Here is a 24,170-nt window from a genome sequence, read left to right as displayed (position 1 = left end):
AAAAAATTTCTGCAAAAAAAAAAAAAAAAAACGCTGTACTTCTCCCGAGTCTTGAGTGCCATATTATGACAACAGCAAAAATGTCCATAGTCGAGTTCCACAATGATACCAGCATATTTTTTCAGTTATTCTTGTTGCTTTTTCAACATTGGGAGTACCTCAAAATTTGTGAACAACCTTTGTTGCTCACCCAGAGCCAACCATATGCCATGTCAGGAAATGTTATAAGTTTTATAGGAAGCGAGATACACCCATCGACCAAACGGACAAGGGGCCCTCCTTGGCTCTCTGTGGCCCAGAGCTCGCCAAAATATATATCTAATTATACAGAATTGTTTGAAAAAAGATAAGAACAGGGGTCGACCCAGACCTGAATTGGGTCCACTTTGCGGCTACTTCACAAAATTTCACATTGTAAATGCAGCTCATTCACAAAAATTTGCATCATGAAATAAAAGTCAAGATTCAGAGTTGCCCCTCACCATGGGACACTACAGCTTGAAAAAGTGGTGACCCGCAATAAAGACTTTTTGTGATCTATAGCTTGGACATTAATAATTTCCTTCTTACACTTAATTAAATGGTTGCACAAGCATCATTTTGCCACGTTCATAGCTATCAAATTGAAATATAACCTGGCAATTCAAAATGATTTACTTTTCAAAAATAAAGAAAATTCACAAAAATATTTAGTTTTTTCACAAAATGGGGTCCCAAAAAATAAAAACTGGATGGACCCCTGAAAAACTTTCTGCAAATTTAGTTAGGTATCAAAATTATTGTCCAAGTAATCTCATTAAGCGGAAACTACCATATGGGTACAGAGTAGAAACTCGAAAATTCAAGGTAATTGGGGGCTCGTATCGATGAAAACTCGGATTATCCTGAAAATCCTTCCAGATTAAATTTGCACTCTTTTTAGAGAATGTATGGAAGAGCCTCTTTTCTTTGTGCAAAGAAAAGGAAGTATTGTCTTCATGGAAAATTATCACAGATATTTCAGCTTAAATTTTGCTTTAATTACCTCTAAGCAACTTTTTTTTTTCTCACGAGGTCTGTACACTGTACGTATTTATTTTTAGATTTTAATAAAAATCAATTTCTCGGAACTAAACTGTATAACTGATAATATAAATTAAACACCTCAAATTAAGTGGAACTTCTAACTTTCGAGACTCCATTGTATATATGTATGCAAACATGTGTCTGGTTTTATGATTAGTAAATGACAAAAGTACTATTGAAAAATTTAACTAATAAAATGGTTTTTGAAAATTCAAAGCGTTTCTTATTGTTATGCCATACATTAACATATACAGCATGACTCTACAACAACTATCTGAATCGCTTTCAGAATTTGAGCAAAAAATAAAGGCGATTGCACTCGCTGCAATTTGGAAAATTATTATTATGTCGGCGCATGCTATTATCCTTCTCTCTGCAGCAGCACTTGTTAGTACACTTAGCATGAAAAGCGTTAGCTTTTCTACTTGACCAATTGATAGCTCTTTCTCTTTAAAAATAGTTTTTCTGAATTTCAACATTCATACAGTAAATACCGTCGCCTCTGCTTAATCGCATATCGGATAAACGAATACCCCGCTTATAAATAAAATATCCCGGAACCGAATATTTACCATGCCGTAGATGCAATGTTAAAAATTCCCACTTATTCAAATATATGGTGGAACTAACAATATTTGTGTAAATGGGGCCGACAGTAGATTAAAATGTACTATCGGAAAAATCTAATAATACAAATGGGGTCTGGTTGATTTGGGTAACTGTAGTTTTACCGTAATTTAGAAGTTTTTTGTTGTTCTGAATAAAGCATATTCTTGTATTAAACATTTTATGTAATGCATATTTCTAATTACCAGTAAAGTTTCAAAGAATCAAAATAGAGAATATCTTTCAAAATGACTTGTTTTCAATTTAATATTGAAAAATGCAAAGGTGGTATAGTTTTACAGTAAAATTTGGTTTATTGTATCTTTCATTTTATGCACATTACACTAAAAAATATTTAAGGGTGCTTAGTGTTCAGTCTCCATCTAAGTGATTTAAATATGGCCAGGGGTAGACTGGCCCGCGGACCAATGTGCCCTCAAGCCTAAAAACATTTTTTTAAAAAAAGGTTTCTTTTAATCAATTTAAAAAAAAAAAAAAAATTAAGTGCAATTTCCTTTTTTTTTTTTTTTTCGCGTTCACGAACCTGTGTGACTTCCCTTTTCTGTTTCTTTTCTTTTAACTCGTAAACCTGTGTACCATTGTTTTTTTTCCTTTCTTTTTCTCATCTTTTTGTTGCATTTTTTTTTTTTTTTTTTTACACCTTTTTTTTTTTTTTTGCGCCCTTTGGAGGCCAAGGTTGACGCCCTCTTGCGGGATCCAGTCCGCCCCTGAATATGGTTTTTGAAAATGTCCGAAGATGTAGGCAGGACTACAAAACTTTTGCTAGGGTAATTAAATTATGTGGTAGGTGGACCTTCCACACCCTGAACATTTCCATTACCTGAACCTTCGTGGTTCAGGTAATGGCAAAATGAAAAAAAAAAAAAATTGACCATGAGAATAACTGGGCCAACTGTCAATATCTGATTTTTTTGCTAAATAAGTACTGTAGGATGCTGTCACATATTCAAGATACTTTCAATCCAGGGCTCGTCTCCTAACTTGCATCTATGGATATACAGTGAAAAAAGTTTAACATGATATATGGTTAACACGCAATGATATATTAGTCCGGACAAAGTATTGTGTAATTCAATTCAATTTTTTAAACAAAAAAAAATTTAGTCCCTTCAGTTTCATGTTAATTTTTTTTTACCGTAGCTAAAAATAATTTTTTCAAGTTAAAATTTTTTATAGTGAAGCACAGCAATTCTCAACCAGTGGTCCGGCAGACCGGTACTGGTTAGCAGGAAAAAATCATGACCAGTCCTCAAACACTTTTTCTTCATTCACGTTTTTTAAAAAAAAATCCTGTTAAGTTTCCTTTCTTTATTCATTTATTTTTATTACTCTGCAACAATTTTTTAAAAAAACATTGCTGTCAACACAATCTTTTACGAAGTTTTATCGTTCCCTGAGTCGGAAGTTTTTTTTTTCTAAAATAAATACATAAATGAAGGAAAAACCACAGCCTGAAAAAAAAAGTGTCGCATGTTTTTAATATAGTCTGCAAATATAAGTTTTTTTTTTTATATATTTTTTAAAGAAATTTAAATGGTCTGCAAACTTTTTTCAACAGCTTTTGCCAGTCTGCGGGTCACAAAAGGTTGAGAAGAGCTAGTCTAAAACACTCAAATGCTTTTTATGTCACGGAACCGTGTAATGCAGTAAACCTTCATTTATCCAGACAACTGATGCCTTCACTCATTTTTCTTTGAGTTTGTACATTGACTTAAAAAAAATAAGACAAATACAGTTTAACCCCGATTTAACAATTGTCAAGGGACTGGAAAAAGATATTAAGTCAAGGATATCGTTAAATTGAGGAGCATAGACATTCAATGCAGTCAAACCCAGTGAAATGTATCCTTAAATTCAGAAAATCATTAAATCAGGTATCGTTAAATCTAAGTTATACTGTAGATTTTTACCCTCTGACAAAAGCTCCGGCTTGCTCCCCCTAGATCTGGCAGTTCAAGTATTTCAGGTGTGTAGTCAAGAGGGCATGATGTTCTCCAACTCTTTAATTTCCCAAACCAGTGTTCATTGAACATACCACTGATTCATCTGTAAGCATTATCCCCCACCTTTTTTTCAGAACTACACCAATTAAATGCTGTAACAAAAATCGGAATATGATTTTTTGGAAATTTCATCAAAAGTTTTGTTTTGCAAATATTAATTTCTTCTTTGATGCGTTAAATGTGAATAGTAAGGTATATTGCTCAAAAAAATCAACTTTTTCTAAAAATGCTAGTCTGGTCTATTTTAATAAAAGCTAGAACAGGTAATGATACCCGTTTCCCCAATATGATTGAACACGCAGTGCCCGATCAACCGAAAGTGATGCTCAAGCTCTGGTAAAAAGTGGTGTCCCCATCCATGAGAAAATCCGTATATTTTCAAAGAAGCTGTGGTTGTGTACTAGAAAAGCATTGGAGCATTCACAATAATGGTAATCAAATTCAAAAAATGCCACTTTCATCCTACTTGTGCAATCTGCAATATATGTTGTACACGTATCCTGGTACAAATTGAGAACTCATTGTTTTTTGCTATCTTGTATACATAAGTTAACAAAAGCTTAACATGTAAAATTAGTACTAAGTAATATTCAGCTGGCAGTCCACTTTTCTATTACCTTTGTAGAGATGTTTAAAGATATATCCTTTTTTCTGTTTTTTGGCAAATTTAGAGAATATTCAGTAGAGATAACCATTTAAAATTAAAAAATGGAAATTAAAAGTACTACTCTGTAATACAGCTAGAACTATCATATTTTGTTAACATGGAATAAATGCAGCTGCTTTACTTTAAAGAAAGAACTTTTTCAGTTGAAGTTTTGAAACTGGAAGTATATTGTGATATTTGATGAAACTCTTGTTCAGAAAAAAAGAAACAGAATATCCTGTTAATATGTACAAGGAATAGAATTTAAAAAGAATTAGTGTTGACATATAAAATTTCCATTTAGCTTGAAGCAAATAAAACTGAATTTTGTTCATTAAAACCAACACACTGAAAATCAAAAGAATCTTAAATGCAGATCTAAAGTTACAAATTTTAGGTTGACAAAAATATCAACTGTAACAGCATATTAGGGCCAACAATCATGCGTTAAATATGATAACGAAGCTTTCAATCATTGTTTCAAGCTAAATACAAAAATTTACCATTATTTCAACTTTAAATTCTACCCTACATATGCATCATTCGAGCGTAAAAATTTAAATTTATTTCTATCCCCACGTTTAAGGACCGCTGTACGAATGAATTTCTAACTTCAACATGCAATGTAAATGTGTTCCTCTAAAAGAACAGACAAAATAAAAGAGTTGATTCCGCCAAACATTCAGTGGATCAGGTTGTCAGTAGTTAAAAAAATTAAAATGATTTAGAATTTTCGACTAAAATGCACTTTTTCTATTTTGTTCTAATGCTCTCAATCTACGCGGCAGCCAACAAAATGTAAATAAGAGTAGTTTTGCGGCCTATTTGTGCAAAAACAGTATTCGACCGGTCACGTGACGAATTCGCCCGGCGAAAAAGCGCGGTCGCTCTGGTCGCGACCGAAATGACCACGATCGGAGTTTGTAAACACGAGTGGGTTTCGTTCGGAGCCCCCGAAGAGAGTTTATAAACACTCCTGGTCTCGATCGGTCGCTCGGTCGCGACCGGTCTCGAGTTTAGAAACGCGCCCCAAGTGAAGAGTGCAATTTCTCCCTCTTGACCCTCTTAAATGACGTGGCTGGTCTAAACGTTCTGCAAAATACCTCTATAAATGTTTTTTACAAGTGAAAGATTTTGAAGCCGAATTTGACGATAAACAGCTAAAGATGGTAATCTGAACGATGCACCATTATTTATGCGTAGAGTAATATCGTCAGATGAAGTGAAATGAAACCAGTGAAATGTTTTGGTTAGCTTATTTTTATTTTTTCCAAGAGTTCAAAGGCGGATTGGTTGAATGAGATAAAAATGTTGTCTTACGTTATAAGTAATTTGTAGGCAGAAACGAAGCTTAAGTATTTCATATTTCTCTTAAAATTGGTAATGTTTAGCTTCACACTCAACAGGTATTTATATTTTTTGAGAAAGATGTGATAAAAGTTTCATTTTTGATTGATGCTTCTCGTCAAAAAAAAGTCCTTTTATTTATCATCCGCTGCAATACCAATCTAAATGACGCCTCTATCCATTGAGAAATCAATTAAAGGTCGGAAATATTTGAATTCAGGAACAAGATAAGTTTCTATAAAATGTATTTTAATCAAGTGTGAATATTGGAATACAACAATTATTTTTTAATACTTTAAAAAAGCACAGCTATGTATTAATTATTAAAACATAGGCAGTGGTGAGTACTGAGCTCTAAGCAGTGGTGAGTACTGACTATCGAAATAGGCATTCATGCATCGTGAGAGGGGATGAACAAAGATACAGAGCCAGACTATGACTTTTGAGGATATGGCACACAAATTTTATTTAGTGCCTTCCTTCTCATTTATTTCATGAAATGAAGGAATAAAATATTTTGATCCTTTAAAATTACTACAACAGTTTGCAACTGTTTAGTCATTAAACTAGCCTTAAAAATTAGTTTGATGATATTATTGTGTACAAACCTTTACCTTTTAGTTCCCTTCAACATTCTACTCTTCCTTATCAATACATCGCTGCATACAAGTTTTCCCCTGTTCAAAGTTGGGCTTTTGTGTCACGTTCTGCAGTAAACACTTTTTGCCGTCAGCACTTTTACACACTGTAAATATAATTCCTTTACTGCATTTTTCACTTTTGGAAAAAGGTATAGAAGTTGCATGGTACAAGATCTGGCGAGTATGGTGGATGCTCGGGCAAAGTAATGTGTTTTGCTTTTAAGAACTGCTTCACAAATGAGCACAATGTACCACTCTTTGGCACATTGTGCACAAGAGCATCACAGCTTAATTTTAGAAGAATACTTGAAAATACCCACTCAGCATAATGTCGTCGCCCAGGTGTCACTGGAACGTCATCTGCTGACGATAGAGGCGTCCTGGCAACGTCACTCCCCGGCGTCCTAAGTCTGCCCCCATGTCCGGGTTCAATAACGGTCTGCAGACGTCCCCAGAAGGGCACCGTCTGCCGTCCGGGAGACGAACTGCGACTATTAAGGGACGACGCAGAGACATCTCAGGATCGCCTTAGGGCGGACTAACCCACATTAAAGCGACGGTCCCACGGCGCCCTAGGGTCGTCTACAGACACACCCTTCGGCGTCGGGTGACCATTTATAGTGCTTTATATTGTGTAGAGTGAGCTTTATTTGACTATTTTATTTTTTATTTCAACTTATTATTTTTTTAAAATTCAGTTTACTTCATTTTGTAGCTCATTTAGTTACGAAAATTTTTATTATTACAATTATTTTTTTTTCCCTTAAAAATTCATCAGGTTTGCAGCCCCAATGTTATTTGACAAAATAAAGCAAACTAATTTTTAAAAAATATAAATTAAATTAAAAAATAAAAAAGCCAATTAAAGCAATTTTAGTTTAGTATATTTATCATCACTATAAAATACATATATTGAACGCCTTTCAGTTTTTTTTTCAGATCAATTTCACTCTCAGATAATTAAAAAAGTTGTCATTCATTGTTTTGGTGCATTGTATTCTATTATTTCTTCCAAGCTCTTTGGAGAATGGAAAGTCCAACAATCTCTTCCTAAAGCAGCTTGAAAAACACAAAAATAGTTTAGGCATATTGCATTCCTTGAATGAAAATTTTTATTATCATTTTATGTACCTTCTTACTTGTCTATTTATGTTTATGACTTTCCATTTTTTAAAAAAATTATTAATATAAGAATTTAATATAGCTTTTATAAGAATTTAAAATGCAAAATTTTAGTTCACTGTGATAAAACTTTAAAGAGGTAGCCCTTTCATTAAACATATAATTGGAGATTTTCAAGTTTTAAGCAACAGCTTTGAATTTTCTTATAGCAAGTGGCTTGAAAAAATCCTCTTAGTAATGCAATTTAAAACTACTTGAACTAGCTGTTAATAAAATATCTTGCCTACAATGGAGCAGCCCCTGCACTGCTTATACATTTTCACATGTATTTTATTTATTCCTTTTAATAACTTTCCAAAACCTGAATATACATAGTACAACTTCTAACCCAGTACATAATTCAGTAAGTTACCGCCCTATAGCCAGGGCTAAGGCAGAAATACGTGAAATACACCGCCAGCTCAGTCATTTCCAGCCGAGGACTGCAGTTTCGTGCTTATTAGCACTCATCAGCCCGGCATAGGAAAGTGACTGAGCTGGAGATGGAAAACCAGTTAAGGAAGCCAAGAGTGCCAAACAAACTGGTAGCTAATATAGAATTAGCGCAAACCAGACGAGTGACCGAAACAATGGTTCGGTTCAACTCGAATTTTGAAGGCAAGGCAGGTATATTCAGTAAGTTACCGCCCTATAGCCAGGGCTAAGGCAGAAATACGTGAAATACACCGCCAGCTCAGTCATTTCCAGCCGAGGACTGCAGTTTCGTGCTTATTAGCACTCATCAGCCCGGCATAGGAAAGTGACTGAGCTGGAGATGGAAAACCAACTTAAGGAAGCCAAGAGTGCCAAACAAACTGGTAGCTAATATAGAATTAGCGCAAACCAGACGAGTGACCGAAACAATGGTTCGGTTCAACTCGAATTTTGAAGGCAAGGCAGGTATATTCAGTAAGTTACCGCCCTATAGCCAGGGCTAAGGCAGAAATACGAATAAGCACGAAACTGCAGTCCTCGGCTGGAAATGACTGAGCTGGCGGTGTATTTCACGCAGTACATAATGTTAAGATTGCAATCAAATTTTGTTTCCATTTGAAAAACAATCCAAAATTCTTATTCGCGATATAAAAAGTTGTCTAAATGAACATTCACATTTAAACAAGTTATTCTCAATTTATTCCCTGCATGTAAGCAATCAATATTAAACTGAAATACAGCCCTCCCCCCCCCCCAAGTTGATAAAACTTGTGCACAATTGGTTCTTATCAATACACAATGAAATTCTAACTGAAAATAATTAAATACATTAAGCCAGGACTTAGTTTTGCAAAAGAAAAAAAGAAGTACAAGTAGCACAACATTCTTATATAATTTACCTGAATTTCATTTAATGGATTCCATGAAGTTTGATACAAAGAGCAGTACTAAAATAATACAATGAAACACCTTTATTAACAAATTTTATACAATAAATTTCTTTAATTGTTGGCTGTTTCCCTTATCATCTAGTCTGCTGAATGCTTCAGCCAGGATTTCATTTTCCCTTGGTCATCTGCTACCTTCATGTTTTTTCCAATACCATCTGAAAAAGAATTAATGAAGAGAAAAAATAAGAATATTTTCAAAAACCACAAAAAAGGACAGCACAATATTAATGGGTTGGGGGGGGGGAAGAGAAAGAAAAACATTACTTGCTCAATACAGGAAAAAGTCATGCGATTTTATAAGCTATTGTACTAAGAAAATTCTTATTCCTGGCTTGTCAAAATATTGTTCTATTCCTTCAGTCCCCACTGTAAAACGAGTAATCAAAAGATTCATCCCCCTTCTCACAGGGGCGGATCCAGAAATTGTTGTAAAGGGAGTCATGTTTCAATGTCGAACGTTGTACCACCTACGTAAAAAAGTATCAGTTAAGTCCATCCCCCAAGGATGATGGCGCACCCCCTCACATGCTACAAGGCACCCCCCTCCCCTAACCCAATGAGATCAAAATCCTTTCAATTATGCCCTACCAACCCCCTATTTTTTTCAATGTCGCTACCTGCACCATAGATCATATTTTTTCAAATTTTCATCATGAAAGTCATATTTCTTTTGGCAGATAGGCTGATCATGCTACCACAAGCTTTGAATATATGGCATTAAATTTATAAAATATCGGAAAAGCATAGACACACATGTGGTTTGAGGTGGAAGAGTGCTCTGAAAAAACCGTTGAACTCATTAGTCATGATTGTTATTTTGAAAATGAACAATTAGAAAACTCAAAATAGCAATAACCCCAGTAAACGAACCCAGTCACTCCTTTGAATTATGAGGCCCTGATAAGAAATACCTTACAGAACGGGAACACACACACGTTAATATTCATTCCATGTACTATTTTTCACATCGAAAAAAATGAAGTAATAATAATCACAACAAATTACTGTCACAGGGACCCTCTCCTGAATCTGCCCTCCCCCCTCCCACGCCATTAACATTGCAAAAACCTAACAGGCACCATCATCAATGTTAAACTCAAAATCAAATCAAGAATGTCTTCCAGTTTAAAGCAAAGGCAATACTTACTACTCCGGGGGGGGGGGGGGGGGAGAACAACGGTTAGAAATTTCTAGCTTAATAGACACTTTAGAAATAAATCCGCACCAAAAATTTTCAAAACTACTTCTTCAAAAGATGTTTTTATACACTTTTCTTGTTGAAAACATTTCTATTACTATTTTATTTTTAATTTTTTTATTTATTTCGCAATTTCATTTGAAAAATGAAATTATTATTATTGAATAAGAATGTAAATAAGGTGTTTTATCTGCAGTATTTATTTTTATTGCATTTATTGTAAACATTTCTACAGAACAATGCAACATTTTTCTTTGAATTTTGAATACCAAACAAAAATACCAAAATTCTTTAAATTTGAAAGTACCAAACTCTTTTTACACATTTTATAAATGTCATAAAATAGAAATTTTAGAAATATTACTTTATATGTGCTTCAGTGGCGTGACAAAGGGGGAGAGGGGCTGAAAACAACCCTCAGAAGCATTGGTTTTAATGAAAATGCAAATTATGATACAGTAGTTTATGCATATGAAAAGGCTGTTTTGATGGGGGGAAAACCCCTTCAGAAGGTATTTTTGATCAAAAAAACCCTCCAGAAGGTATTTCTGGCTGCGCTAGTCATCTGCTTAGATGAGTAAAGAGTAAATACATCTATCCTTTTGAGTGATTAGAAAACTTAGATCAGATTTTTTTTCTTTCATTGAAAGAAATACATTGTATTTTCACTTTTCATGTTAATGCTCTTTAAGTATCTATTGTAACAAAAAGCAACAGAACACAAAATATGAAATCAAATTTCATTGATCATATTGAATTTGCACAAGAAATATGTTTGGTAAAATTCTCCTTGAAACAAAAGTTTGGGTACAGCCCTAGCACATAGTGTACAACACGCAAATGATTTCTTATTTAAAAGACGATTTTTATGGTTACAAAAAATATATATATATACATAAAAATAAGCAATCGAAGTCGGATGAAATGTCAATGTCTAAATAAAAAATAATCCATAAATGACCAATAATAAATAAATAACATTTACACAAATAAATGCAAAATTAAGTTACGAATATTGTAGTGGGAAAAAAGAAAAAACAATCACTATTTCAAAAAATTAGTTATTGGAGGGGGAGGCGAGTGGGCGGTTAGGGGTTTTGACGACTTTTTGCAGGGAAGTAACAATTTCAACACATGACGATTGAAGAAATTGGTAAAAATAAAAAAAAGGCGAGAAAAGTAGTACAGAAAGCAAGTACAACTCAACAACACTCTGTTCAATCAAACATATACATCTTGAAAATAATAATTGGTGTAAACTGTAGAAAAATTCTTTAATGCAGGGAAGGGGGTCCTGACCGAATGGGAATGGTATTATTGAAACTGAAACAAACTACATCTTTGAATGCTTTTTTTTTTGGGGGGGGGGGGGGGGGGGGGCTCGCAGCTTAGGAGGCAATGCACCATTTCCCTTAAGGGATGGTCACCCCTTGAATATTCACTCAGTTTTATATAATAACTGTTTTCTGAGTGTAAGCTATTCAGAGTGAATGATATGGAATGCATTCTTGTCAGTTTGTTCACCAAACCCCAGCCCTCTCATACTTTCCAACTAAGTCGACAGACTCTTGTCAGCCCTTCATTTAAGCCTGAGAACCCCCCTCCCCCAACAGTAAGATCTCTTGTAATTCCTCAGAATTTATTCATTGAAACCAAGCTTAACACAGACATGAGCATGCACTTGATTGACAACATAGTTGCTTTTGTGGGAGCATTAATTCAAAGTCATGGAAAAATATAAGTAGCAGATTTGCTACACTCACAATTATGTGCTAATAAATATAAAAAAAATACAGTATAACCCCGATTGAATAATTGTCAAAGGACTGGAGAAAGTTTTCGTTAAATAAGGATATCTTCAAATCAAGGAGCTTATACATTCAATGCAGTTAAATTCGGACCAGTGAAATGTATCGCTAAATTCGGGAAATCATTAAATTGGCTATCGTTAAAATCAAAGTTACACTGTATTTAAAATGATTTTTAAATATTCATTTTGGAACATTTTATACAGATACTTATGACTAAAAAACAGCTCTAAACCGAACTATAGGAAACTTAAAAAATAATAAAACAATCAAAGGACTTAATTAAAAATTCAGTTGCATGAAAAGGGAGAGATATGGGGGGAGGGGGAGCAAAATTAGAACTGTAACTCCCTTAGTTAAAATTTCAGTATGCATTCATTAAAACATTTGTCACAATTTGATCTTCAAGAAACCTAGCTCAACACATAAGCAAAACATAAGTCAATCGATGGAAATAAAAGGTGAAAAGTGAGGTTAGATCTATATAATCTGACAAATAAAAACAAATATTATTTGCATTTGAAAGAAAGAAAAAGCATGAAAATTCAATACAAAAAGATATTACCTTTTAGACTTTAAAGTTAAAGTAGAAGCATTTCCAATTCTGCTCCTCGATCCCTTTAAGTTTTCTTCCTTAAAAAAGGGAAGAAAATTATATGTAATGACAAAAAGTACAATAGTATGTTAATATGTATTTGGTACTTCATTATAGTACCCCTTGAATCTTCTATATATGCTGCGTTGATATTACAGTGTAGACAATTTTACATAGTTTATGAAAACTGAAAACAGGCCATCACTCATGCAGTGTTACCTACTGCTTACATATGGGTTAGAAAAATAATTCACTGGTTCAAGGGACCAGTAGGCAGGGCTTTATTTGGTTTAAACCACTGTAAAAAGCCGGCTTTTTAAAGAAAAATAATTTTTATGGTATTTTATTGTAATTTAATTAAAATGAAAATTATCTTTGTATCTTTAATGCAGTTACGACTGTATTATATCAAGTTCCATTAAACACTAATAAAATATTTGGTAGTTGTTAAATAAAGTCGTTCACAAAAACAAAACCTTGCTCTAATATTAAGAATATAGTCTAGTTCAATGGAATTTAAACATTTATAAATAAATTTTAGTAAAATTCAAAAAATCACATGACACTGCTGCTGTCATACCAATCATTTGGTTCAGACTTTAAATAACAATGCATTACAATTTTGTAATAAAAAGGAGAAGAAAAAGTTTAATTTCATACACTATATCATGCACGTGAATGCAAGGGCCACCGAGACCCAAAGGCCTTGTTAGCTTGGGACAGGCATCCCCATAAAAATCGTAACATGAATCTGATTTCGAACATGCCCAGTCAACCAGTTTTCGATTAGGGTGGCATGGAATCTTGTCAGCGCTGGTCAAGTCCATAAGAACGATGGCAAGCCTCCCTCTTCTCCTAAAAAGAGCAGACTAAGACTCCTAAAATTTCAATGGCTCTTGGTGACCTCGCAGACAAACTTTATGTAAATACTACTGAAGAAATTCTCCAGAAAAAGAGCATGATCATTGCATTAGTAAATTAAAAACTATACATGATTTTTTTTTTGCGAATGACAAAAATAAAAAGGAAGTAAATCATCCTGAAAAATTTAAAACAGTTGAATGCAATAAAGTAATAAAACGATGCATAACAGCAAAATCTTTTCAGGTTTATTTACTCTTAAAAATTTGGTGTAATACTTTAAGGGAGTAAAATTACAGAATCATGACATAAACATCTTTAAGGAGAAAACCAAGCATGAGATAAAGAAAAATAATTTTCAGCTTTGAAAAACAATAAAATCATTATTTTTATACATCATCCGCTTGCATTATAATACAGATGAGTATACGAATTTGCTTGCAATAAAACACATTATATTAATGTTAATCACAACTGTCTAATTTCATACCATAAAAAAAAATATCGTTGTTAAATTTAGTATCAACAGAATCTGCAACAGTCGAAGTATCGGCATGATTGTGTATTTACATTACGTAACGAGCACCCCTTTTTTTTTTCACATGCTGCAGGGACACGCAAAAAACAAAACAAAAAAACATAATGCTTTTCAATACTTCAAGAACGTATCCCTGTAAACATTTACACTAAACTGCCACAAACACAACGGACAAACAATGGAACACATAATATAGTTAACACTACATTTTAAGTAAAAACGCACACGAATATACATTAAAAGTTTGCTTTTTTTCTTTCGGTGACGTTAAGGATTACTCTTAAACATCTTTAAGAAAAGATGCACACAACGTTCTTATTGCATTTCTATACGTAATAAACAAAAAAATATTTTTACTTACCTTTCATGCTTGCAAAAACATGGCCGAACGGCGAGCGGGAGCTCAGAGAGACAACGCTGGTTTAGAATGCCGCGCATGAATATCTCGAAATAGAATCAAAAATAAAATTACCGTTGGAAGCTTAAATTTTTTCTTTATTTCATCCATGTTTCTTCGCTACAATGTGTTTCGAAACAAAAAGACGCGATTTTAAACCTTTCAATAATTTATTTATTTATTTATTGCTAAGGAGTATATTTTTACGCGGAATATCTTGATGAAGTGTAAGTGTAAAAAGGTTCGGCGTCGCATAGCCGGCATGAAGTCCGTCACCAGGACGACCCAGGGACCAGGGTAGAGGGCTGGAACCCGGGTTGAGTAAAAGGGTCCTCAAATGGTCATTGTTATGTCGTCCCAGGGACTGACTAAACTGACGCTATAAGACCAAACTGGAAATACACGGTTTTAATTAGTAATTAAACTTTTTTGAAATAAAATATACGTTTTTCATCTATTTTCGACAATTTTATCATCTTTTGACTCATTTTCTGCGCTAAATTTTACTAAAAATAAAATTAGAGGCGTCCTGTGGACATCATATTGAAGCGCCCTCCAGACGTCAAACATACGACCAGTATGGGACGTCTCGCCGACCAGTTCTGCTGAGTGGGTATAGATAGTAAATAAGTGCAGATATGAAATAAACCTCTTGGCAACATTAATTTAGTACACTCAAACCTGTTTTTGTAAGGTAAATATTGACTGCATAAAACCTTTCTAAAGATCGTGAGGAGCTGTCAAAATAGTGTTCAAAACAAAAATGACTACTAAATAGCAGAAACAAGGATTGCACAAAGAAAAAAAAACGTACAAAAACAGGTGTGAGTATATAATTTTTTTTAAATATTTATATATGAAACATACATTTGTTTTTTTTTATTATTGTATCCAAACAATTGTGTCATGAAATGAATGCATACTATTCAAACAATTCATATAGATTTAAGAGAAATAAAAAGGTTTTAAATTACTTCGGGTTGGTTGATCCGACCCAACGTACTCCGAAAAAGTGGATAATGTAAGTCGTAATATGAAGCAAATTGAAATTTTTACAGCTATAAAAAGTCATATTAAGGTAAATATAGAGACAGTTGTAACGTAGCAAGTTGAGTTTAAAGAAAGAAGAATTGACTTAAGTGTGTATTTTGTTCATGTTATTATTTCATAAAAAGAAAAATGGATTGGGGGGGGGGAGAAGGAAGGAGTTCCATCTGGTCCTGATTTTTAAGGTCATGTCCCAAAATGTTAAGAGGTCACTGAATCAATAATAATGTCATTTGCCCAATTAAAAATAAAACAGCATAGGAACGCTGTCCACCTAACCTACCGCTCTACACTTCTTTCGACCCCCACTTTTTGTGTTCACTAGCTGCCTGTGACTTTTGCATAGTGATTAACAAGTTCTTCTTCATTATTTTTCTAGATTTTAAATTTTCTTACATCCCTGTTTCAATGTAATAATGTCTAGTGTGCAATATTTTGACTGGTTATTACTGAAACATTTTAAAATAAACGGTGACTTCACCTTTTTTCATCTACGAACTTCTGACAAAAAATTGACCCCTGTCGTCAAAGTGGGCAGTTAGTTACAAAGAAAAGCAAACAATCTTAGCTCTGGGGAAAACTTAAAGATAAAAAGGATGAAAGCACCCCTCTCATACACAGACTCACCTATTATCTCATCCTAATCTCCTATTCTTAAAATTTCTAAGAAAAAGGATAAAAAAACTATAAGCAGATGCCTCCAGAACTGGTTTTACTACAAAAATTGCCAAAGAAAAACAGGAAGTGAACTTTGCTTCTGTGCAGAAATTCCAACATAGCAAGGGTTTTTCAAAATAAATTTCAAGATAACTATGGAAAATGCATAGGAGTTTGTATAGAAGCTGCAGATATTTTTTTTTTCAGATAAGAAGGTTTACAATATCAAGGTTTGACGGTATTTCAAATGGCATGGCCGTAACCTGGTAGGGACTAACCTTAAATAAAGTTATTTATACGTTTTCGTAGATTTAATTTGGCAATATAAATTAAAACCAAGGGCTTGTGATGTCTCCTACCCTTTTTCTTGTGTTATTTAGTGAGATTGATGAAAAAATAATAACTTCATGTATGTTGTAAGAAATTTTAATTTGCTGAAACCTAAATTGCCTGAAAATTGCTGTGTAGTTTTCCCAATTCACCTTTTATTGCTTCTAACAATTATTTTGTTTATTTTCTCAAAATTTACTATCCAAATATCAAACTTTTAAGAATTATATAAAAAAATTACAATCATTATTTCTCTTTTATTTTTGCTAAACGTGATGAACATCTTGGCTATAGGTAACTATGAAATCATCAGGAACACTCTTTCAATTCTATAACTGTAGAATTCTACGGAGCTCACGCATATATAAAGAAGATCTTTGGGTTAGAGACTCCAAAATTGTGAATCCAGAACCAATATTTTATGATGAAAAAATTGTAGCTGATGTGAAGATTGACTGCAAAGGAGCCTTGATTGCCCCTGGATTTATTGACTTACAAATAAATGGTGGGTAATTTTTAAGAAAATATTTTAAGATATAGCTACATCTGTTTCCAGCAGCAAGAACTGAAATTTAATACACTAGGCACTGCTTAATTTGATCAGGATTAATGTTATCAGAATCACAAGGTCCTGGAACACTTGTATATTAATGCATGTTTATATCAGTGTCTTCTTCTATTGTTATCACCTTTTCAGAAACTTCCAATTTTTTCCCTGTTTTTGATCTTCAATCAACAGAAATACAAAGGCAAACCCTCTAACAAGACTAACTTTCTGTGTGGCATTTTGTGGTATTCAATATCATTGCAATTTTTTTCTAGAAAAAAAACATCAGGAATTTCGTTCTCAGTGACCACAGACCAGATCCTAAGATGCCTAAGCCAAGATACGAGACGTCCTAAGATGCCTTTCATTTGCACATGCAAAACTTCTGTCACTGGACATGTCCGTGGTTGCAGGTGGTGATCTTCTCCCACACAACTTACCCGGATGTTGAGTCAAAGAAATGCCGCAGCATAGCTAAAAATTTCTCAGCCATTACTTTGTCAGTTCTTAAGAATCGTGATGAGATTGAAAATGAAGCAATGAAAATTTAAACAAGCGAAACCGTGATGGAAACAATGGTGAAGTTGAATCTGCTTTGAAACTGGTTTACGAATATCAGGGGAAAAGATGCAGGAGTAAACAAGCATATTTTATCTGACCTTTTACTATGTTTTTAAAAATTACATATTTTAATTTTCTTTATGACTTTGCTACTTCCATTCTGTTATTTTCGTGATTTATAACTTAAAACAGAGTTTAGTTGAGTCATTGTAATTTTAATTTGCAGTTAAAAGAAAATAAAAGTAGCTCCTTGATTGAATAAAAAAAGAAAAATTATTTTGGGTTTCTTGGATTCTTTTCGGCTATTTTTATCAGTCGGATATTGTCATCAAATTGTATTTGTCCCAACGTGATCACATTAAGCATTGCCTATTGTATATTTTGCTGGTTGATCTAGATCAGCGGTAGGCAACCTGTCGATTGCGATTGACTGGTCAATCTCGAGCCTGTTTTCAGTTGATCCCGGTGACATTTTGGACCTTATTTATTTTTTTAATAGTGTACCATTAATAAACATTATTTTCTGGGGAAAAATTAGGCTCAACTTCTGAATCAAAATGGTTTTGAAGATTTTTCAGAATTATTTAAAATTGCTGAAAGGGCCAAAAGAGAAAAATCATTTTTGTCTTTTCTTGAAAAATAATGTCTGCAAAAGTTAGTATGGATTGACAGGTAAAACCTGGTATGAATGTTTTATAATTTTTTAGCATAGCTTCAAACAGAATTTATCAGTGGCGCAGCAGTGAGGAAAGATCAGCCCTGCCACCACCACCCAGTGAAGTCAATCCTGGTGTTTGACAAACTTGGAAAATAGATCGGCTGTTCATTTAGGTTGCCAATCGCTGATCTAGATCATTTGATTAAATATTTTGTACAAATTTGTTTCTACATAAATAGGTTAAACCTCATTAAGTGAAAACAGTCTTTAAGTATTTTAATTTTTGAAAAAAAGTTATTTTCCAAGAAGATATGTAAAAACGAAGTAGATTAAGAGTTTAGGCCAGGGGTGCCCATCCCCCCCAAGCTCAATGGCGCAAATTCCCCCCCCCCCCCCAAAAAAAAAAAAAATTTGCACGCTGTCGAATCGGGTTAAACATAACAGTTTTTAGAGTGTTTAATTTCCAGTCAAATTCATGGTTTACAACGTGGACCTTGAGTAAACAAGTTTTGGGTACCCCTGAATTTTGCTATACCTTTTTTTTTTTCAAACGTATGAATAACTACAGGGAGAGTGGATTCAATTTTCTGGCTTGGAATGGAGTCATTACTAGATGTACATGTATACACTATGAATATTGAAACGGGAATTTATTGTCACTTAGGTAAGGGGTCCGGGGGTTTCTCCCCCGGAAAACTGTAGAAATTGTAGTTTTAAAATCACAGTTTTAGACGATCTCTGGTGATGTAAGGGGGATAAAAGGTTTGGCGACCTCTTCCCGGTAATTTTTCAATATTGAAACTTTAAAAGCGCAATTGTAGTTAGTCTAACGTTGTGTTAAGGAGGGCTCTCCTTTGCTTTCAAAATTGTAGTTCTAAAAACGCAGTTTTAGACTATCTGTGGTGATAGGAAAAGAAGAGATACTAGGGCTCGTCCCAGGAACATTTTCAAAATTGAAGTCTTAAGATGCTATCTATGGTTGTGGGGAAAGCAGTTTTCTGAAATTGAAGCTCTAAAATTGCTATTGTAGCGGACCTTTGTGACGTTAAGAAAAAGAGTTTTCGGATGTTCTCGCGGAATTTTCTCAAAATTGTAGCCCTGAAAACCAAATTTAAGACGATTTTTTAATAATGTTGACGAGAAGGGGGGGGGGGAGGTGCTCTACTTAAATTTTTGAACTTGTAGCTTTGAAAACGCAGTTTTGATAGATCTTGATAATGTTAGTGGAAGGTGAATTTCGGTGCCATTTCCCCGGCAATTTTTTGAAATTGATACTCCAAAAATGCAATTCTAGGCTTGTCTTTGATCGTGTTAAGGAAAGAGGGAGGAATCAGGCACTCTCTCCTCTAAATTTATCAAAACTGCAGTACTAGAAATGCAGTTTTAGATTACTCTTAATGGTAAAGAGGGTGTTGTTCTGGCGTTACAGTGGGGATGCTCTCCTGGAAGTTTTCCAAAATTGAAGTCGCATTAGAGATGCAACGAGTATTCGGCCTATTCGGCCTGTCAGCCGAATATTCGGCTTCGGCCGAATACCTAGTTTACTATTCGGCCTTGGCCGAATACTTGAAAAAAAGCTTGTTTGTCACTTTTTCGTTGAAAATTTTACATCTTTAAATTTGTATTCATCATGTTTGTTGAATATTTTCAATGAAGTCAGCCTCTAGCACATTGTCAGGTTCATTATCCAGTGCATTGTCATATTTAATGGTGGACATTAATGAATGGTTACTAAGATATATCTACAAAATTACCTCTGAAAAAACCACACAAAATAGTTTTCCCCTGACATATTAGGAAGGGTTGATACTTCTTATTAAAGTAATTATAATGTACTGATAAACCATACTTTAAGAATAACTTAAATAAAAAGATTCAAAAAACTTTTATTTTTCTTATTCTTTAAAATACAAAATTTCGTCCAGACATAAACTATTAAGATTCCTTTTACAACATTTTGAAAACCACCTTTGTAATGTCTGCAGTAGTATGATATGTCCAAGTTCAAACCAGATTTTTAATTAGCCGCAAGGGAAAAAAGGGACCTGAAGTCTAAAACTACTAGTACTTTGTATAATAGCTAAACTTAATACATAAAAATTAAAAAAGTCTTTTAATCCACTTTTATGTACTAATCCAACTAAAACATTAAAAATATATATACAGTGTGACAATGCTATTTTTCAAGTAATAGATTATGAATGAGAAAAAAAAAGTAATTGTAAATAATAAATTTTCATTTTGAATAACATAGAGCAATTGGTTCATTAGCAGTAAATATTGCATATGCATAATCCTGATCCTGACACTGCAATAAGTTTTTTTTTTTTTTTTCAAAGATAATGAAGTTCTGTTTCATATTAAAATAGGATATGATTGTTTAAAAATTAGATTCAATTGTTTTAACCAAATAATGAACATTTTTATAAAGCCTTCACAAGGGAAAAAGAAACATTGCATGATTATAGAGGGACAAAATCATTATTTTAAAAATAAAAATTTAAATCAAGGGACCAAGAATAGGTGTAATGGTCAATTGTGAATATGATATTTACAAAATAAAGGAAATAAGACTTATCAAGTTTTAAAATACAACTAACTAAAGGATTCAGAAATTTTGGTATAAACATATTTTGGGAAAAAATATCAATACAAAAACAGAAGTACACTGATTTATAAACACCATATGAAAAATTACATTTCAGCTAAATAAAAAAAAATTATGATTGCAAAAGTGGAACTATTTTCTTTGGATGTTTTAGAACAAACGAAAATAAAAAATTAAACAATATTGCAAAAATATTCAGTGTCGTGAAACTTTACGAAATCTCAAAATGCATCATTATTTTAATTAGAAAGGCAGAGAGAAAAATAAAAATCATTTAGAGTACAAGTATTTCTAATCTAACCTAGTATTCTATCACTTAAAAATGGAATTTTTTGCACTAAACAAAAAAAAGGGGGGGGGGGTGAAAACTGCCCCTCTTGGCATTAAGCAATAACTATTAGTGTAGATTGGCTTCTTCAAAAATAATTGAATGGACACAACAACTAGAGATAGAGAAGTGGTTAAAATGATAAACATAAATATTACACAATTACTTAGAAAAAAGAAATGCGGGAAAAAATGAATTGAAACTTGAAAAAAATAATTTTGGGGACTTGGGAACATATCATAATTTTATCATATGTTATCATAAAACAGTTACTTATTTTTATACGCACGCAAATTATGATGTAAGAACAATAATTTTTCAGCATTTTCAGGAGAAAGTCTATTTCTCTTTTTCTCATAAATGTTTCCAGCTTCTGAGAACAATCGTTCACTATAAACAGTGCTTCCTGGTGCTGAAAGGTATTTCCTGGTTAACTGAGATAGATTAGGATAAGCTTCAGTGTTTTGCGCCCACCATTTTAAGGGACAGTCAGTTCTTCGCAAAAGTGGTTGGGAAAGATATCGGTCAATTTCATTTTGAGTGGAGGTTTCTTCCGGGGCTTCACTTAGTGGTTGCGTTGCAATTTCATTGAAACACGCCCACAAAGAATTTTGTGCTTCAGATGTTGGAAGGAATGAACTTGAAATATTTTTCTCCAGTAATTCAGCTGGTTTAGTGCTGGTACTTTTCATAATAGCTATAAGTTTTGACTTAACTTCAGTGTCTTTTGCTTCAATTTTGTTGAAAAAAAATAATTTAAATCTCGGATCTAACACTGTAGCAATGCAGTAGTGTTCATTGTTTTGAATTGATGAAAATCTCTTCTCTAAACTTTGGCTAAGAGTATCCTTCATTGTACCAACTCCAGAAAAGTCGCTTAATTTATCCAAATATAATTTTAATGTTGTAAGTATTGGGATGACTTCAGAAATAAATGATTTTGATAGTGAAATTTGTTTTGTTATTTCTTCGAATGGTTTCAGAAGATGGAGCACCTTTTCCAAAACTGTCCACTGATTTGAACTTAAGTTGCTTATATCCCCAAATTTAGAGGCATATAGAGAAACTGCGTTTTTTTGATCTAATAATCTTTCCAGCATGTAATATGTACTGTTCCATCGAGTAGACACGCTTTGTATTAGTTTTTTCTCAGGAACTTTTAACTCATTCGCTTGAATGCTTCTCAATCTTGAACATGCTAAGGGAGAATGACTGAAATGTTTAACAATCTTTTTTCCTTGAGCAATTAAATCGCTTATTGATCTTTGTGATGCTAAACCATCGCATACAGTCAAATGCAAGGAGTGTAAAAAGCAGGATTCATTTTTCAAGTTTGAAATACGTACTCCTTTCTTGATATTTGATCCTTCATCACGTAATACTATGTGGATTTTGTCATTCATTTTCCAATCGTCAACCACTGTTTTGACCATATCACAGATAGCTTCACCAGTATGGCTTCCCGGAAAATGCTTCGCTTCCAGGGCAGCGTGATGATAAATAAAATCCTTTGATATCCAGTGGGCAGTAAAACTCATGAAACTTTCATTGCTGACAGAACTAGTCCAAATATCCGATGTTAGTGATATAAATTCTGCATCTGATATTAATGTTACAATTTTTTTTTGCAATCTTCATAAAGAGAAGGAATAACTTTCTGTTTAAAATATTCCCAGCTGGGAATTTTATACTGTGGCTGAGCTTTTTTCATTAAATTAATGAAGCCTTTATCTTCGACAAAACTAAATGGTTGATTGTCGCATGCTATCATTTCCGCAATTAAAGTGTGCAGTTCTACTGATCGGTTGTCATTAATGTCCCATTTTTTTTTCTTTTCAAAAAGTGAATCAATGGTTTCTTGCTTCCTTTTTACGCCTTGACTTGTACTGGGTGTAGATGTAGATGGTATATTTGCTTCCACAACTGCATCACAAGTTTGGTTTTTGCTTTTTTCATTATATTCTTCTGGATGCTTTTTAGCCAAATGGTTCATCAGTGAGCTTGTAGTTGCTTTTTTTCCAACTCCTCCTCTTGACAGAATACTTTTGCACAATTTACATCTTGCTTTTGTGCAATCATTTGGTATAGGTTCAAAAATGCTCCAAACAATACTTCTTTTATTGACAGAAAAATCCATTTTGCTTTCTTTGAACTCAGAACAGAATAAAATACTTGCTTAGAGCAACTAATATTACTGACCCTTATCAGTTAGAGCTATTCCACTCTTTTGAAAGGGGTTCTTATCAGTTAGAACTAGTCCACTCTTTTGAAAGGGGTTAGGGTAGTGACAGAACAACTATTGAGCCTATTGAAAGAACAGGTTTGTAAAGTAAAAAAAAATGTAATACCAGATTAAACCAAAACCTGGATCTGCACAGAGCTACTGCCTTCTTGCCAATTACAACCCTTATCAGTTAGAACCAGTCCATTAGTTAGAAGGGGTTAAGGGGGAAAGGATACAGAACAAGCTTTGGTAGGGAGTCAAAAGAACAGATTTTGAAAGTAAAAGAGGAATGTTGAAAAAGGAAGTTCTTATGAAAGGGAGGTAAAAAAGAAGCTTATTTGAATAGATTCTTTATTTTTTAGATTACCAGTTTAAAAAGAAAATTAAATAGGTTTACATAAGATGAATAGAATTGCTCTTAGTGCCTGCTATTAGTAATTATTCGGCCGAATATTGTTAAAGATAATACTAATGCTTTCAAAAAATAATTAATTCACTCCAAAACATTTTTTTTCTAGTGTGATATAGTATTTTAAGCTGTTTAATGCACACAAATGTGCTTTCAATACAAACTGTGCTTTGTTTTTAGACAAAAACAAGTTAACTATTCGGCGGCCGAATAGCCGAATATTCGGCCTTGACTATGGCCGAATATTCGGTATTTGGTATTCGGCCAAATTACTATTCGTTGCATCCCTAAGTCGCATAGCCAAAAAAGATGGATCACACACACCGTGACAGATATTTTCCGGAAATCCTCAAAAATGGATTCAGCTATTCAGTACACATCGAAAATCAGAACTCGAGAATTTTAACGAATCAAATATTCTCCTATACATATCAGATATAGAAGAAAGTAAATATGATTTATGAAAAATAATTTAAACACCTTAAGAACAGACTGTTCTACTTCCATCAGCGAAAACCAACATCACTGA

The 24,170-nt window shown here is 33.5% G+C and overlaps 1 protein-coding gene and 1 long non-coding RNA gene across 4 annotated transcripts in view; one reads left to right on the top strand and one right to left on the bottom strand.

Annotated features, from left to right (window-relative positions):
* The first annotated feature begins 5,590 nt into the window (after positions 1-5,590).
* LOC129218077 (N-acetylglucosamine-6-phosphate deacetylase-like) overlaps positions 5,591-24,170 on the top strand; it is a 66,818-nt gene continuing 48,238 nt past the window's right edge. For 2 of the 3 annotated variants that reach the window (XM_054852270.1, XM_054852272.1), the window contains exons 1-2: positions 5,614-5,747; positions 16,601-16,811. In XM_054852270.1, the coding sequence (XP_054708245.1) occupies positions 16,607-16,811 (205 nt within the window). In that variant the 5' untranslated portion in view covers positions 5,614-5,747; positions 16,601-16,606. Of the gene's footprint in view, positions 5,748-16,600; positions 16,812-24,170 lie in introns of all 3 variants that reach the window. The other variant, XM_054852271.1, reaches the window with a different exon arrangement.
* On the bottom strand, positions 8,895-14,282 carry LOC129218078 (uncharacterized). The gene is made up of 3 exons (XR_008580283.1): positions 14,237-14,282; positions 12,447-12,514; positions 8,895-9,030 (listed from the first exon to the last, which is right to left on the bottom strand). It is a non-coding gene; the product is annotated as an uncharacterized LOC129218078 (long non-coding RNA).

The sequence above is a fragment of the Uloborus diversus genome, chromosome 3, assembly GCF_026930045.1.
Source record: "Uloborus diversus isolate 005 chromosome 3, Udiv.v.3.1, whole genome shotgun sequence".
NCBI classification, from domain to species: domain Eukaryota; kingdom Metazoa; phylum Arthropoda; class Arachnida; order Araneae; family Uloboridae; genus Uloborus; species Uloborus diversus.
Note: the sequence above shows the minus strand (reverse complement) of the source record. Positions and strands in the feature narration are given on the sequence as shown.